General features: G+C 42.3%; 1 protein-coding gene across 1 annotated transcript; it reads right to left on the bottom strand.

Moving 5' to 3' along the window:
- Positions 1-14,493: 14,493 nt before the first annotated feature.
- foxc1a (forkhead box C1a) lies at positions 14,494-16,774 on the bottom strand. The gene has a single exon (XM_030401609.1). It carries the CDS (start codon positions 16,488-16,490, stop codon positions 15,075-15,077), a length of 1,416 nt encoding a protein of 471 aa, XP_030257469.1. The 5' UTR covers positions 16,491-16,774; the 3' UTR covers positions 14,494-15,074.
- Between the last annotated feature and the right edge of the window lie 671 nt (positions 16,775-17,445).

Here is a 17,445-nt window from a genome sequence, read left to right on the forward strand (position 1 = left end):
TCCTCTGTCTGAAAAGTGTGCATGGAGCGCTAATACTTGGTATTTAAAGAGTTTGGAGGATTTTGTATTTATCACTTTTCCAGAACCAAAAACTTAAGATCAAAAGTGTAAGGAATTGATAAACCGGTGTGTTGATCTGTTCCAACATTAGCATCAAGTGTTAGCATGTCTGACCTGTGTAGTCTAGCTAGGCTACTAAAGCAGTAGGTAGTAGGGAGTTGCTTCCAAGGCTAAGGGACACATTTTACTCCACTGATCTCATTAACTTACTACATTAGACTTACTACATTAATTAGAAGGGTTACAGGTAACACGGCTATCCAAGTTCCCCATTGTGAGGAAGCTAGTCCTGAAAACCTTTGTATGCTAACGTTAGCAGCTGTATCCTGTTTTATATTGAATTTGGTGACACATATCTAAGGCCCTCTCATTTTAAAACAAGCCTGCTGTTAACATTGAAAAGTCATCACTTTCAATCAACACATGGATCTCATGTTAGCTTAATTAGCTAGCTAGCAACAACAAAATCAGCCAGCTACAGCTATCATTTTTTCAGTCTCAAGAAACAGATATAATGAAAAATCTGACACTGTTTTGTTTAGTAAACTGCTGACATGCAAGAGCAGCTATTAGCCCCTAGTTTATTCTGACACAGCGAACATTTAATTCATCCAGGCCGAGAGAAGAAGAAGACTAAGAGGCTTTGTCCGCTGTGGGTGTCTTTCCAGATATTCCCATTCCCAGTTTTATTCCCACATTCCCTTGTAGATGGCTAAGGCAACTGTTTGCTTGACAATTAGATGAATGAAGAGTAACATTTATATTGACTGCAGTGTTTTCATCCACACTTCGAGTGTCATTTGGTGAACAGTCACCCAGGTATGAAAGGATTGATTGCAGCTTGACTCATTGAGTGAGCTTTCAAAATGACTTTCATGACTCCTATCCTAAAGACCTCTAAACTCGACTGAGTCAGAAAGCAAGGAGGTGGATCTAAATGCGCCTGTGTGACCACAAGCTTCTAAGTAAATGCAATTTCTGGATTACTTTTACTCATTTCCCTCTTAACTTTATCTCCTCCGTTAGAACAAGTGAGAGTGCAGGCCAACCACATATTCCCAATGCCTGGGGAGTCTGTGGCCATTGTTCTAGCTTTCTGACGACAGTGGAGCTGTCGCTGATTGACAACACCACTGATTCCCTTGTGCTTCCTGTACAGACGCAGACGGAGCTTGCAGTTTGCTTCGCTGCTCTTATCATGCATGTCACCGTGCCAGGAGAGAGGAAAGAGAAGGGAAAGCCGGGGGAGTATTAAGAGCAAGAAGAGGGTTTTTCCTTTATGCGCTCCGGCTTGACAAAAAGCCAATTTCCAATCTGAGCCGATGACAGAAGAAGCTGCGTGTTTGTTTCATTATGCGGATTATTTGCGGCAGAGGTGGGAGCTAAATCCCCACTTTCTGATTCCGTTTCTCCCTGTTTGGGCACGACGAGATGCAAGATTGTTGCCACTGATAAGATAAGAATGTAGCAGTCGCCTGCTCTGGTTGCTGGTGCAGAAGGAGGAAATGCCTATCTGATGGGATTTTCAAATTGGATTTTGAATGGCCAGACGGGGAAGGAGAAAAATATTTACACAATTGACATCTCCATCTCTGGGAGTTGTGGGCACGACCTCTGGGCAGTGTTATAAACAACCGAAACACATCAAATTAAATAGACGGGGTGAGATTTTGTTGATGTATTTGAACCGTAGTATCCCTTATCTTATTCTTGTGTTGCTTCTCTCCTGTTTCTGCACTAATATACTCCGCAAAGTGTATCATAATAGATCCTGACATGTGCTGCAAAATGAATATTTAAAGCAATATTGTCAAAGCAGAACAGTTTTACTAACATTTTCTGTTGTTTACTCAAACTTTACAGACTGTGGGTGCTCTTCAAACTTTCCTATTTGATTAAAAATATTCATAAACACATTTTTCACCTTCCATGTTGACATATTTGTAACCCAAACACATTCCGTTGATATCTACAAACCTTTCAACTCTTTTAATATTCGGGTAAGTTAATAAGTCCTGTAATGCACATAGAAGACGCCTTAGTCATGAAGAGGTTGACCTCAGGCCCATTCGGCTCCCAGCATGGCAGTATTATTGGTCAGCAGGAGAGAGAATGACTAAGTGGACGTGGGCAGATTTAATAAATCTGTCAATGACCGGTGGAAGTGGGGATCCAAGTAATAAAGCTTTTTCCAAGGAACTGTGCATATTTTAGTATAAAGGACTCTTAACTGATGTACCACATTATCGCTTAGAAAAAGGTAAATATTGTGTTGAGAGGAACAACATATTGTGTTCACTGCTTGAATACAAAGACATCATGGTGAGCCGTGAACTGTATTGAAGCCAGAAGCAAACATGTGGAGCCATCAGTTTGTACTGCCCGCATCAGAAAGGTGAAACCCCCACAAGCCAGGGGAGATAAGGGCCCAACGTGGCCCCTGCTGTTTGAGTCGACTTTATGTAGTCCAGATCAGATTCACACGCTTTAAGAGTCAATATATCATGAAAACTTGGAAATATGGCGACATACTCCTCACTAGTAAAGGAAAACAGAATAACACATCACATTGAAAGGTGCCCTGTGAAGCTTTCTAAAGTCGTGTTTACATTCTGTGTGCATCATCAAAATAACATAAATTGTGTTTCATTGAGACCTAAAGGGTCACTCCACCAAATATACACAAAGTGCATTTACAGGTCTAGAGGAGTACTTCTGCATCTTTGAAAAAAAGTATTATGAATCCTTTTGAGGCTCCAGAGGAAGTTGCATGTAATAATGTAATAAACTGCCATGAGTGACGTCACTCACTGTCACTGGCTAAGTTGCATTATGGGTATTGTAGGCACTAGGTTATGAAAAGGTATAAGTATGCATGGAATAAAGAAGGTGATATCTCTGGTTCTGCTGTATCAATTTGATCACTGTCGATCATGAGTTTAACAGTGTTGTAGGACAGCGGTGTTAAAACAATGGACTGATTTTTAAAAGTTTGCGCCTACATGACCCATAATGCAACTTAGCCACTGAGTGACATCACTGGAGGCAATTTAGCAGATTACGTGCAGCTTCCTCTGGAGCCAAAAAAGGCTTTACACTTCTTTTTTCACATATGCATTAGTACTCCCCAAGACCTGTAAACATGTTCACTATGTACCCTTTAACAATCTTGTCAGGTCTTAGTGATACGCACTGTATTTCCTTCTAAAGTTTTAAGAGTATGTTGAATTGGTTATGCACATGTTTGTCACCGAGTGTAGATCCAATGAAAACCAAACACGGACCCACTCACTACAACTTTTCTCCAATGTGAGGGCTCCACAGGGTGCATTTAAAAACCACTCACACAAAGCAAAGATTGTGTTTATTTTTCCTAAAGAGGTCACAGAACTTTCTGCATGCATCATCCAGGACAGCTGAGTCCCTCTCAGTTGCTTCGCAAGAAATACCAGCAAACCACCAACAGAAGCCGAATCCCAGACGCCTAAAAGTGGACTGACTCAACTGGACTCTTGACCTTACTGTCAAGCAGCTGTCAGCCTCCATGTGTTTGCCCTCTTGCATGGCATTGGTGAGTCCATTATTGGGAAAGTGCACGAACAGAGGGGTCACTGTGTTTTTTCCAGAGGTTAAATCAAGTGCGTAACCTCCGCATTACAGATTGATGGCTGTCTCGCGACAGCGGATGATACACACAGCCTGGGATTTTCTGTAAACTTCGGAGTGGCCGGCAGCTCTGGCCCTCAATTTTCGAAGGAGGCACTTGTGCCAGGTGGCTGTTTATTTCTTGCGAACTGCCGGGGACGGCGGCCCTTGCACAGCAGTCCCAGTGCTTTCATGTCTCCCCATATGCCATGCCCTATGCAATCTGCCCGCCTGTTATGAGCATGAAGTAAACAAAACATTAGGTCATCATAAATCATGAGCCAATGACATGTCTGGAGCTGAGATTAGACAAGCAGAGCAGAGCAGAGGAGAGCAGAGCAGAGCAGCGGAGCACAGAGCGGGGGAAAGGCAAGCCTGTCGTCCTGCAGCCCACAGCTCCTTCTCTCCTTCTCGGTCCCAATGTGTAAGATCATTATTACAATTGCAGCTCAATTAAGATAAGGCTAAATTACTTTCTCTGTCTCCCTCTTTGATGTTCAGGGGATTTTTCTTCTTTCTACAGTTGAAAAGGACCAAGGAGAAGGAGGGGAGGGGGGGGGCGCATTCGCTTTGAGAACGCTTTGATGTTGGAGTCATGGCTTTGCATGGGGTATGGTTTGGAAATGTGCATGATTGTGTTTTTTCTTTTTGTTTTTTTTTGTTTTTTGTAGTGAGATTAATTTCAGACAAGCTCCATTTTCAATAGTAAAAGCTACTCCTCATTTGCTCCACTGCAAAGACAATTTCACCTTTTGGCCGAACGACTATGAATTGTGAGTAAGCATTTACGTGTGCGTGCATGTGTGCGTTGCATTCCACTTTTCTTGAACTTTTCATTCTCGGTTGCCACAGGCACTGAGCGCTGAAACGTGACTTCTTCTTCTTTCCTTTTTTTTTTTTTTTTTTCTGGGTCGAGGTCCGCCCATGTCCATGCTGAATCAGTGTAACTGAGCTTGTTTCCTACTGCGTGTGGAGTATGGTGTGCAGAGCAAGGGGTGCACAGTGGACATGAAAACCCTCCACAGGATTAAATGCTGTTTCTTAAATCCCATTAGAAGATCTGTTTATGACTAGAGGCGAGACAAAGGGAACATAATATGCAGGAGAAAGCGGAGTGAATGTCAATGCCTTTGGATTGGTTGGGGGGGGAAAAAGTTAAATTTTCCTGCTAAACTTAGCAAGAAAACCTGTTTTTTTAATTTGTTTTATTTTTTAAACATTTATAATTCTTCACCACGGCTAACTCAAGCGCTCAGCCGTTCGGGCCCATTGTTCATCCCCTGTTCTCTTTGTCTTAAAGTTCACGTATTTGCCTGACTTCTCACTGTAAACACAATGGCAAAAACATCAGAGGGCCACGGACTGGGGATGTTTATATGAGCCGAGAGCCTGGAGATGGAACAGAGATATGAGTGCTGATCTGTGAAAGGAACCACCGCTGTATCGCTGCTGCTCGCCATCACACACAAACACCATCTGGCTGCCTCTCGCCAGACGGAGAAGACCTCACACCTGCACACCTCACGGAAATACACACAAGATATGAGATGAATTTAGTCTTGAGTGTTAAAGTCTCGACTTATCTTAGTGTTTGTTCAAACCAGTATGTGAATTATATAAAGTGTGCACTCATACATATCCTATTTTTTCAGTTTCAAGTCAGTTTTTTTTTCTGAGGTTTAGTCTAATTTTTTTGTTTGTCAAAGGTTGCAGAATTTGTTTAGCTTTGATAAACACAACACAGACTGTAGAGAGCATAAATGATCAACTAGCATTAATTCTTCAGCTTTTAAAAAATGTATATTTAGTCAAAGTACAACAGAATCCAAAGATTTTTAAAACTACAGTACAAAATGATTGGAGCTATGGCTGGGAGATTTGGGAAATCTCAATATTTTGAAATCTCCTCAACGACAAAATCAAATATAACAATACTTTTTTAGCAAATACCTCAATGATGTAATTGCAACAACGACTATTGGTACTTTGACAATATAATATATAACTTATAAATATATATAATAAAAATAATATATATGTATATATATATAAATAATCATCAGTAATGTTGTGGTTAAAGGCATCACTTTACTGCAGTGCCACCTTCAGAAACAACACACTCATTCCACATCATATCTCAATATCCAAACTCTTAAGACGATAGGCTCATATCACAATAACAATATAATATCCATATATTGCCCAGCGCAATCCCTCATCCCCACCTCGCTCATATTTTCCTTCACTAATTCTCTCCCTCTTTGTGTCTACCGATCAATTTCTACTCTCTCATGTTGTTTTAAATTCTTTCGTCCCTCCTTTGTGCCCTTCCGCAGACCCTCCTTGGACCGCTCTTTACAACGCAACTGAGCATGAAAATGGAGAAAGGGCGACTTGAAGAAAATTAGTTAACTGGCTGAAGAGTAAACAATGGGTCCCTGAAAAAGGCCGTTGGGAGGAATGGTTTTCCCCTCGGAGGTCAGAGGGTAGATTGTCCATTGACACAAGCTCAGACAGCTGACATTTGAGATCCATTTTGGATCACTGCAAAGGGCCGTGTTGTGCTTCTCATATGTTGGACATTTGTTTGTACGTGGAGATATCATGTTACATGCACCACAATTATTTCACACCGTATTTTGGAGAATTTGTTTTTGTTTCACCTCATATATTTTAGTCATTTAAAGGAACACTTCACGGAAAAAAATGTAAATTCAGTCATTATCTACTCAGCCTCATGCCAAAAAAACATTTGTGGGACATCACAGGGAAACAGCCTCGCAGCGTTCTCCTGAACAACTGAAGCAGATCGGAACTCAAAACTTAAATAAACAACTTTATTGAAAACCACCTTCAAGTCGAAATCTTTGCTGTGCTGAAGCTGCTAAGCTAAAAGAGTTAGCACTCACCGCATCTGAAGTGCATACAAGAACTTGGTTGTTCATCGAGTCTGTGAATAGCAATGATCTTGGTTTTTCTTTCTTTTGTATGTTTGTTTGTTTTTGGGGTTTTTTTGGAGGGGGGGATTGCAAGTCCCCATCGACTTCTGGTGTTTAGATGAACGCTGCCACTTTGTTTTGCTTCGAAGCTCCAGAAATGTTTTGTGGACAAAGAAAACTTCCTCTGACTTTCCGTCCGCATGAGGCTGATGACTGAATTTTCATTTCTGGGGTGAGCTGTTTCTTTAAAGAACCTCGCACTGTACAGTATGTTGATGCTGTTTCAGGTCACAGGAAACTCGCATCTGCTCAGAAACTGTGAAAATGTACATTAGCCGTGCCTTAGGTCAGCGTTTTCCTTATAACCAGTTTGTTTTTCCTCGCCTGTGTTTCACCTCACACCCCGTTCTGCAGAGTAATTCGCCATCAGAGCATGTTATATGTGTGTGTGTGTGTGTGTGTGTGTGTGTGTATGTGTGTGTGTGTGCATGTGCGTGTGCGTGTGCATGCGTGTGTTTGTGTGGTGTGTGTTGGTCAGGGTTTCAGTTAATCACTGCTTGCTGTCTTTCTGATTCCTGCAGCTAGTGTAGATTAATCCGTTGATTATTTTCTCGATTACTGGATTATTTGGGGTTTACCGTTGTTTTGTCCGCCACCCAAAGACATTCAGCTTACTGTCATAGAGGAATAAAGAAACCAGAAAGAACCACGTTTAAGAAGCCCACATTTTTGACAGTTTTTTTCCTCACAAAAATTCCTCAAACCGATTAGTCGATTATCAAAACATTTGTCGCTTCCTTTAATAGTTTCAGCTTGGCGGGCTGAACACAGTCTATGGGAAACAGGGCCTGAGTGCAGGACTGTCACTCGAACACAGCTATGCTTTGGTTACTCCCTCACACACAGGTTGCACACACACACACACGCACACATTGTTGTGTTAACTTGCACTCACTTACAGTCTTACGAAACACAGTTTTATGAATAAGAACGGCAACCGTGGCAAAATGAATCAGTCACACTGTTTTCATACCGCAGGGAAATTGATGAATAAGTGCTGAGTAATATTAAGACATGTTTTTGACGCATGATTATGTTTTAAGCTTGAAAGAAAGTTATAACTCCAATGACATGCTTCATGATGTAAATCAGGGAAATGCACGCTTGTCATATTCTGTGGAATTTGCTGGCACAGTGGCCACTTAATTGATCGGATGTGGTTGATTCAGTCTCGTATTTACACCCCATTCATCCAAACATCACTTATATACCAAATCTGTCACCAGCGTTAGAAAGAGCGGAAAGACTGTAAAGATTTAGAGAAGGGGAAAGAAGGACACCTCGTTTCCTCTAATTGGATGTGTTGTTGTTGACAGATTTGCAGCAGTTCTGAATTTTCAGCACTTTTTGATCAGATAACGTCGTGACCCACTGACCCCTTTTTGTAGGACTGACAGGGTCAGTAATAATAAAATAAAGAAAATCATTACTGATGACTATGAAGAAGAGAAAAAAAAAACAGCAGATGTATCTGTTTCTCATAAATCAGCTGCAGTATGTTGGATCAGTCCAGTCTCGACGTCCCAGAGAGCTCAGAGCTGTTGTCAACACTGCCTTCTTTCTGAACTTCAAAATAAAAGCAGGGGAGGAAAGATGTGACGAAACAGAGCGGATAATAAATCAGGAGGAAGGGTTAGACACACACATCACAAACCCCCAACTCAGGGATTAATTTTCAGTGGGATTCATTTCGAGTTCAGACGTCTTCACTTCCACACACACACACACACACACACTCACGCACACACCGACTCCCCCTATTAAAATCACATTTCAAGTGTGTTCTCCTCACTGACCCTCTCCTGTGTGAAGACACTCTTTTTTTTCCTTCTTCTATTTTAAGGAAAGATGACATTTACACTGCAGCCCAATTCATCACTGTCTCTGCCTCTGGTCGGTGTGACACTCTTCCTTTCTCCTCCCGGGAGACTAAAAGGGACTCAGACTTGAGACGGGTCACTTGCAGCACTGTCTCCTCCTCTTTTGGCGCAGATGACACCCTCAGTGAGGATCACCTGAGAGTCCGGTGAAAACTGAGGAGCTGCTGCCATGTTTGCACATTTTCAAAAAAAAAAAAAAAATGTGCATTTTTATTATTATCATTATTGAAATATGAAAGTGCTAATTTGTGTCTATGTAAAGGCGCATTTCGCAAGTTTTTTGTGATGAGCCTGTAAACACAGAGCTCTCCATACAAGGATTAAACATTTTGCAAATGCCAACATGAGTTTTTGACGTGCTTTTACATAAAGATTTGTAAACAGATTTGTATTTTGTGTAACGGTGGGGTGAGAGCAAATAGAGCATGAAGCACTGCCGTGCCACAGCTCAAGAATGTAGGAGTGTGTGACCAAAACTGTGGCTAAAAAAAGTGACATACCGCACCTTTAATCATAGATCTAATTGCGTCCTCTATCTCAAACATTGCATAGAATCTATATTATATGTGCTGATGATGATTTAATAATAAATAAACTTACATTTCAGCCTGCACTGGTAGTAAAAAAAAACAAGACAATTCCTGTATTTATTTTTATGACATTAAAAAAAATTATATTTATACTTATTTCTTATCTTTCTGACTGTTGCTGAATTCTTTTTTATTTATTTATTTTTTAAGCCCTCTCAATAACAGAGGGGGACAGTCCCTTCTTGCCTCAGTCTTGCAGCAGTCTGTTGATGTTTTCATAGCCCAGTGGCCGCCTTGCACCATAAAACGAGATGAGACCCGCGAAAGGACACAGACAACTGCTACTGTGGCTCAAATAGCAGGAGCTGGACAGCTTTGAAGTGGCTCTCTCATGTCACAAGTTACAGAGTTCAAGTTTGCTCCCTCCCCATCAGGAAGCAACTGGACTGGATATTCTTTCTGCGCATAAGCCCCTTATTAAGCTATAAATGTGTTATAATGACGTTTTAATGTGCGTTATTTGCGTGTATTGTGTATTTGATGTGATTATTAATATTCAAACGAGGCAGGACAGAAATCAATGCACTGATGTATTTTGTATTGTTCTATTTGACTGTTTTATTCGATTCTGCGCCACTTAATTATAATGTTTATTTGACTTTGAGCTCAAGACGCCATTTGTTTTTGCAAACGTTGAAAAAAAAAACATCCTGATAAAAGCATCATTCGTTTAACACATTAGTAGGTTTATTTAGTGAAACCGCTTTTTTTAAATTATTTGTTATAGTTTGGGAATGAAATGTGCATTAAAGTAATAAAGAATATAAATACAAGAATGTAATTTTCTACGACAGAATGAAGCTTTATTCTTTGAAAGGAAAAAAAAAAGAAGCTCGTATGGGACCTTTTCAAACTACATTCATAAAACCAAATTGCACATGACAACAAATGACTGTATGTCACGCTGTATATAATTGGGACATTCAAGTGCGCCTGGTGCGTAAAAAAGGGTGCTATAATTAGAAACCGCAGGCCGGAGCAGCAGAGAAGCAGGTTTTGTGTAACTTGAAGGCAACACTGTTCGTGTTGGAGGTATCTCGCCAGGGCTGTCGGGTTACTCGCAGGTCGGCCGTTTCCCGTCGGTCTGAATTCACAGTACCCCATTATCCCGCCGGCCCAGCGCTCCTGCGCTCCTGCCTGAGTTCACTCCTTTTTTTCTCTCTCTCTCGCTCTTTTTTTTTTTATATTTGACGCGAAGATGCTGTAAGATTTCCAGGCTCATTCTTTAATCCAGAAGCCTTGTTTACACCTCATCGCTCTGCCCTGTTTTGACAAACCCGAGAGAATCATCTCATCGAAAAATTATCATCCGTCTTAAAAATGAGGCGCGCAGGACGAGAGGCTGCACGCAGCGGTTATTTTTTCCTTATGGGAGACAAGTGTTGGACCTCCAACCTTTCACTCGTTTGGCCGCAGCGCAGACAGAATTTGCGTCTATGGACTCCTAATTAGAAACATATGGCGCGCTTTGGAGCTCGGGCCTTGTAGTGCAGTGGAGCCGAGGGCTGAATGAAACACAGCGTTTTTCCATAGTGGAGCTGAGCTGGTCAGTCAGACACACAGGTGCACACACACAGTCTGCAGGGAGACGTGAGTGTAATGTGCGTTACGAGTTTACAGGTAGATTTCTTTCTGGCGTGCGTCTTTACGCATATATGGCACCACACAGTTAAATTGAATAATAATCGACTCTTGTACTGATAAAGAAAATGCAAACATTTCAACTCACAGTGCTGTTGAGTTATTCCTGTGAAAGCACCAGAGTTCAAAAATAAAAATGTGCATTCCTGTCTACTCCGACTGCGTAATTGCTTCAACGCGTAAAGGACAAACATATCAATAATTCAAATGTAACTAAGGTTAACACCCATTTGCTATTCACGCCTTGCCGAGGTAATAATAACACTGTCACAGCATTTGAGTTTAACATATGATTTGTGGTCGTGCTCTGACTGACTGTCACCTCCGACACATCACGGGGGTTCGCTCTCGGTGTTTACGGAACATATAACAGTAATGAGGTTATTTTTACATTTGTCTGGTTTTGTGTTGATATTTTTTCTGTTTTCTGAATTTTTTATTTTTTTTTAATTCACAAGTGGCATTTGTTGAACTTTGACCTGACCTCCACACACACACACACACACACACACACACACACACAAGGCTGGCTGACACGCCTGGCGCTCGAGCGAAACGAATACAAAGTCAGAATAAACGACGATTAAATTGTTTTTTGATTGTCAAACACGCTGGTTATATAATGTGTCAGAAGCAAGAAAAAAAAACAACAACAAAGGATCAAAGTGAATTGCTTCCTGCTTTTCAAACCAGTGAGGTAACAACTCTAAGACGCAGTTTTTGATTTGTTAAATATGAAAAGCTTGGCCAACACAGACGCTTTTGTCTTCGCCATCTGACCCAAAGCAGCGAGGGAAGTTGTGCATTTTCAGGAATGTAGCGGAACGTTTCAGGAGAAAGTGGAGTGAAGCGTCGCACAAGCTGAAACAGGGGTCCCCGAGTGAAGCCGCCGTTAGGAGCCCCCCCCCCCCCCCCTCCCCTCCTGTCTGATCACCTGGATGTTGTTGTTGTTGTTTTACTTGCACTACTGTATCTGAACTACTGTGGGTGGGGACGTTACTGTAAACGCAGAAGTAGTTAATGTCTGTTTGTTCTTCTTCTTCTTCTTCTTCTTCTTCTCAGAAAAAAGGGGAAATGAAAGTTAAATTAAATTTGTACTTATTTTGCTGCCGGGCCCCCTCGGGAGGGGATGAGGGCCCCCGGTGCCCCACTGGGCTCAATGTTAATTGCACTATCAGCTCATTTTCAGGGGGTGAAAATAGTACACGTTTTCCATTTCAGATGTTTTGTTTTTCTCTGCGCAAGTTTTGTGTAGCTTTTTTTTTTCAGGAAATGCTTCTTATTTTTATTTTTTACTACTGACGACTTCTCTCTCTCTCTCTCTGTGTGTGTGTGTGTGTGTGTGTGTGTGTGCGCGCGCGTCTCTCTCTCTCTCTCTCTCTCTCTCCCTCTCTCTCTCTCTCTCTCTCTCCCTCTCTCTCTCTCTTTGCTATGTCCTGTTATATTGTTGATGGTGCTTGGGCGGCCGACATCCTCCTCATTGACCCCCGTCTCCCTCTCTGCCTTTTCCGTCTCATGAAAAACGATTCCAGCGCTCTGATTGAATTTTATTCCTTCCTGACCTGGTCTATTCTGCGAGGGGCGCCATCAATCTTTGGGCTAACACGACGTTTGTTTATTAGGGCCTATACGCGGGGAAAGTATCGGAGGACTTTTCTTTTTATGAGCCTGATTAGAGTTGGTGCAATCGGAGAGGGTTTTTTTCCCCTATGGAAGTGGGAGAGAGACGCACGAGAGGCTGCAAGCTGAATTCAAATATGTTCTTTTTCTTTTTGTTCTTTGCTGTAGTTGTTCACGAACGCACGCCGTTACAATGGGGCCTGTATAGTCTGAAGTATGCACATGGCCTGCAGCCACTCACTCGCCTTGTGTTTGGATGTGTTGTCGTCTCGTTGGGTCTAGAGGGCCTGAAGCTGCCGGGGGGAAATATGTGAGGAATAAAAGCCACCTAACCCACCTTTCACACTCTAAATACTGTACTTAGATCGGGCCACTCGGGTGTGGAGTGTGTCGGCGTGTGTCACAGCCCCCCTCTGGTCCTGCTAAGAGAGGAACATTTGGCTGGAAAGTCTCTGAAATGTTCTCAAAAAAGTCACTTAGTAAAAGAATTTCGCAAGAAAATCAAGCAGCTCACTTTGGAATTTGAATTACGCAATTTACAGATGTGTTTTATGTATATCAACGGGTATTAATATTGTTTGGAATCCGATCCAGGAACAGATAATACGTGTACTTGTTATTCTATTTCATTAAATTAGATTGTCTTTATTTAGGTCAGTATGTTAATAAAGCTAGAATTATCTTTGTCCTCACATTGTTATTGTTATTATTTGTGTTGTTATTATTTGTGTTGTTATTATATTATTATTATTATTATTATTATTATTATTATTATTATTATTGTTATTATTGGCGTTGCCTTTGCTAACTGTAGCCTTGCGCATTTTTTTACGCACTCGTCACGCACAAGTTTATCCGAGCAAAAAACTATTTAATTTTTTTCGAAATGCTGTAAATACCAGAGACATTTAAAATAAATATCTCTCCACGTTTGATAAATATTTGAGAAATCCCCCAATTCAAATCAATAAATAAAATTAGGAAATTGATTTTTCATAAAATACAAATAAATAAATAAAAACCCTCGTTGTCGGCGGGAGGTGAGAGGACAGCGTATGTGCGTTGTGTTTGAATCACGATGATTTCATGTTTATGTGTAAAAGGGGGAAAAAATGGGAATAAATGCCTGTTAGGGAATAATTTACGAGTTTCCACTGAGCGTGATTAAAAGAGACTGATTCCCATTCATTAACGTCAGTGAGGGAAAACAACCCCTTTTCAAGCGCTTTCTGAGAAAATCTGCCAACCAGGATTACAATAAAACATCAATCTGACATTTGGAGTACATAAAACCAATTTAATACCAGCTCGTTCCTGCTGTTAAATATCCACACACTGAAAAGAAAAAGGAAAAAAAAAAGAGAGATGCGTTCTGGTGTAATAAATAAAATTAAAAAATTAAAAAGCGTGGCGGACCCATAGCTGCTTCTTCTTCTTCTTCTTCTCTCGGTTTCACGTCAGACTGGTGAGAAATTCAGACATCAGGACTGAAGTGACAACGGGACTATCTTTGGCATGTGTGGTATGATATTAAGTAAGCGCTGGTATGCGCCAGTAAACACACAACGCAATCCAAAACAAAGTTGGGGCTCGTGTGCAGGGCTGTGTTTCCCATCTTACAGGCCTCAGGTCAGCATCAACCTCTGATCATCTCTGTTAACAGCCTTCAGCATCTCTGATGTGATTAATAAGTATATGAACAGGGGGTGACATGTTTAAAAAAAAAAAGATGGGAATTAAACACTAACAGGCGTTTTTATTGTTGTTTTTTGTCTTTGAACGCAACTTTGCTTTTTTTTCGCCTCATCATTTTTTTAATTTTGATTTCCTTGAGGTTAAATATATTCTTCTAGGGCTTCATTTCATAGGAATATATGTTAGGAGAAATACTTAAAGACCTTAAATCTCCGCAGTCAAAACAGTCCTTCATTTATTTTAAACACGCTGTGATGAATGAAATAAATCAGATTTAAATCAGATTTAGAAAAAAAAAAAACGAGGCCGTGTAAAAAAAGAAAAATAAACCACTGCTCAAGTTTGTAAGAAACGAGGCGCAACTTTAAACTCACATAAAATGACACATTTATTAAACAAACAAACAAAATCCTTCAAAATACTTTTCAACAAAAAAAAGGAAGAATCTCTGAAATAGTGAGGCGATATACACGTTCCTGTTTCTTACTTCTTTTTTTTTTTTATAATGGAACAATTAATTTTTTGGACAATTAAGGCAATTCAATTTTTAGAAACACTTCTCTTTTTTGGTGTTTGGTCCATACAATCCGGCTACATTGATGTTTTTTTTTTTTAGTTTTCTTTTTCTTTAGAAATAAATTACTATATGCAATTTACACGTCCATGAAAACTGACATATCTTTTAACATATCACATAAAAAGCCACAGAAGCGAAAAAGAGAGACTTACGTGTTATTTTGCAGTAACACTGTTTTCTTTAGAAAAAACCAAGATCAAGTCTTTTCTGATTTGTGTGTTCTGTCTCACATTAGTCCATGTGGTGCTGGGCGGGGAGCACGTTGGGTTGTTTCTTTTTCTTTTTTTTACTGATAAGAGTTCAGACACGGTGAGGAAAATATCGAGCCTGTTTGTTTTGTTCTCTTATTTTCTCTCTTTTTTTACGGTCAGAACTTGCTGCAGTCATATACGAAAGCTCCCGAAGTGCGATAGATGGACTGGCTCGGTGGGAATGACATCTGACAGCTGTTATTCCCATTCACCGGCGAGTTATTCAAGCCAATTCTCTGGGATTCAAACATCTCTCGGACTGAGTGGAAGTTCTGCTGCTGCGCTGGGTACGTCGCGCCCAGGTGGCCCAGGTCTCCGGCCTGGTTGAGGTACCATGAGGTCAGCCTCCCTTGGTGGGGATGGTGGCCCTCCTGCCCAGAGTTTAGGTTCCCGTGGGTCAGGGAGGATGAGGTGGTCGTGACTGAGTAATCTGGCAACGTTTCGTCCACGGTGGTGCTCGGCGCCAAGTGGCTCGACCTGTCCCCAGCGTACAAGCTCATGGCTTGCATGTTACAATGATAGGTTGCGTTGGAGGTAGTGGAGTTTTGGTTACAGGGCGAGCTATAGACGGACGTCTGGCTCGGAGAATAGTTAAGGGACAAAGACGGTGTTATACCTGTCCTGGCGGAGGCGCTGAGGCCGGAGGTGAGCTCGGTGGCCCCTTGTGGAGACCCCCGGAGGGAGGTCATGATGTTGTCCACGCTGAAGCCCTGCGTCGAGGCCTGGCCGTGCTGGTGCTGGTGGTGCTCGGAGCTGTCCATGCCTATGGACCTGTTGGAGGGGATGCTGTGGGGGCTCCCGCTGGACATGCTGCTGCTGTCCGGGCTCTCGATTTTGGGCACGGCGCTCAGAGAGGGCGAGTCGGCCTGCGGTGGCGTGACGGACCCGTTCTCAGTCTTTATATCCTGGATCCTCACGGGCTTGGAGCCCTGCACCGGCTGCTCCTGGTCCCGGCCCTGCTGCCTCGGCGGCACGTCCTTTTGCAGCCGCTCTTCTTTCTCCTTCAGCACGTCCTTCTTCTTGAACCGCCGCCTCCTCCGCAGGAAGCTCCCGTTTTCGAACATGTTATAAGAGTCCGGGTCCAGGGTCCAGTAGCTGCCTTTGCCGGGCTTCTTATCGTCGCGGGGCACCTTGACAAAACACTCGTTGAGGGACAGATTGTGCCTGATGCTGTTCTGCCAGCCCTGCTTGTTGTCTCGGTAAAAGGGAAACCTCTCCATGATAAACTGGTAAATCCCATTCAGGGTCACCTTCTTGTCAGGCGAGTTTTGGATAGCCATGGTGATGAGCGCGATGTAGCTGTAGGGGGGTTTGACCATATCCTTGGGCTGGGGTTGAGGGGTGTACGGTCCATACGCCCGGGCCATGCTGGCGGGGTACTGGTCGTGAGCCGCGTGAGAGTACATGTTCATAGGCGCCGGCATCCCGGTGTATCCCCCACCGGCAGCGGCCCGGTAGTAGCTCGGGTCGCTGCTGATGTACGGCACGACGCCCAGAGAGTTGGGACTGGAGACGGAGTAGCGAGCCTGCATGTCTTCACTTTGATCCGGTTACAAAATTTTTAAAAAGCTCCAAAAGACGCAGCTCCACTTCTCCCTCCTCTTAAGGCACAAGCTGTAATATATTTAAACAAAAAAAAAAAGAAAAAGAAAGAAAGAAAAGAAAAGGAGAGAAAAGTCTGAGCAACAGTGCGGTGTGCTGGATCTCACAGCAGTGTTTTAAGCCGTCCCCATCTCTGTGTCTCTATGAAACGCACATTGAAAAAGTTCTGAACTTTGGACATCCGTAACCACACAGGACTTTTGCGCAGTTAAATTCTTTCCTCCTTTTTGCTGCCAGTGGGGCTCCTCCCACCGAGTGCACCAAGTCGTCCAATGGGGAGTCGGGCCGCGCGGAGGGGAGCAGAAAAAAGCTCCCGGCCACACTCGGGGCTTTTAGAATATAAAAAAAAAAGAAAAGGCTAGAGGAGGTGTCGGTAACTCCCAGCCCACTGCAGCCAAAACTTCAGACGTGACGGAGCAGCTCGCATGTACACAATCGCCGGCACACACACAAAAAAGAGCATCAGAGCTGTGGGGCGTCTGAAATACACAGAAAAAAAGAAGAGTTTTCCCTAAAATGTCAAAGTTAAACATCTACACATCCATGTGGATCTCACAGCTTTAAATTTATCCCTTAAAAAAAGACACACACATTTTACGCACGACCTGCAGTGGATTTAATTATCCGCAGCTCCTAATATCAAGACAACATAATTCCTTTTTTTTCCCCTTTAAATTACAAATGAGTCGAGCGTTAATAAACCAAATGGCGTCGTTCACGTCTTTTTAAAAAAGCGCATCTTTTCTTGGTCAAAAGGCTTTCGACACCAAGCAGCACATCAAAGTTGGCAGTGGGAGGCTGGAGTGAGATCTCATTACAGCGGGAATTAAAAGACAGTTTGGGCCCAGAGGTGTGAGAGTTTATTCAAGAAAAGAGAAAAAAAAA

This window comes from Sparus aurata, chromosome 21, assembly GCF_900880675.1.
Source record: "Sparus aurata chromosome 21, fSpaAur1.1, whole genome shotgun sequence".
NCBI classification, from domain to species: Eukaryota; Metazoa; Chordata; class Actinopteri; order Spariformes; family Sparidae; genus Sparus; species Sparus aurata.

Bases quoted from the DNA above. Each gene is read 5' to 3' on its own strand.
- foxc1a (XM_030401609.1), bottom strand. From the start codon at position 16,490: ATGCAGGCTCGCTACTCCGTCTCCAGTCCCAACTCTCTGGGCGTCGTG.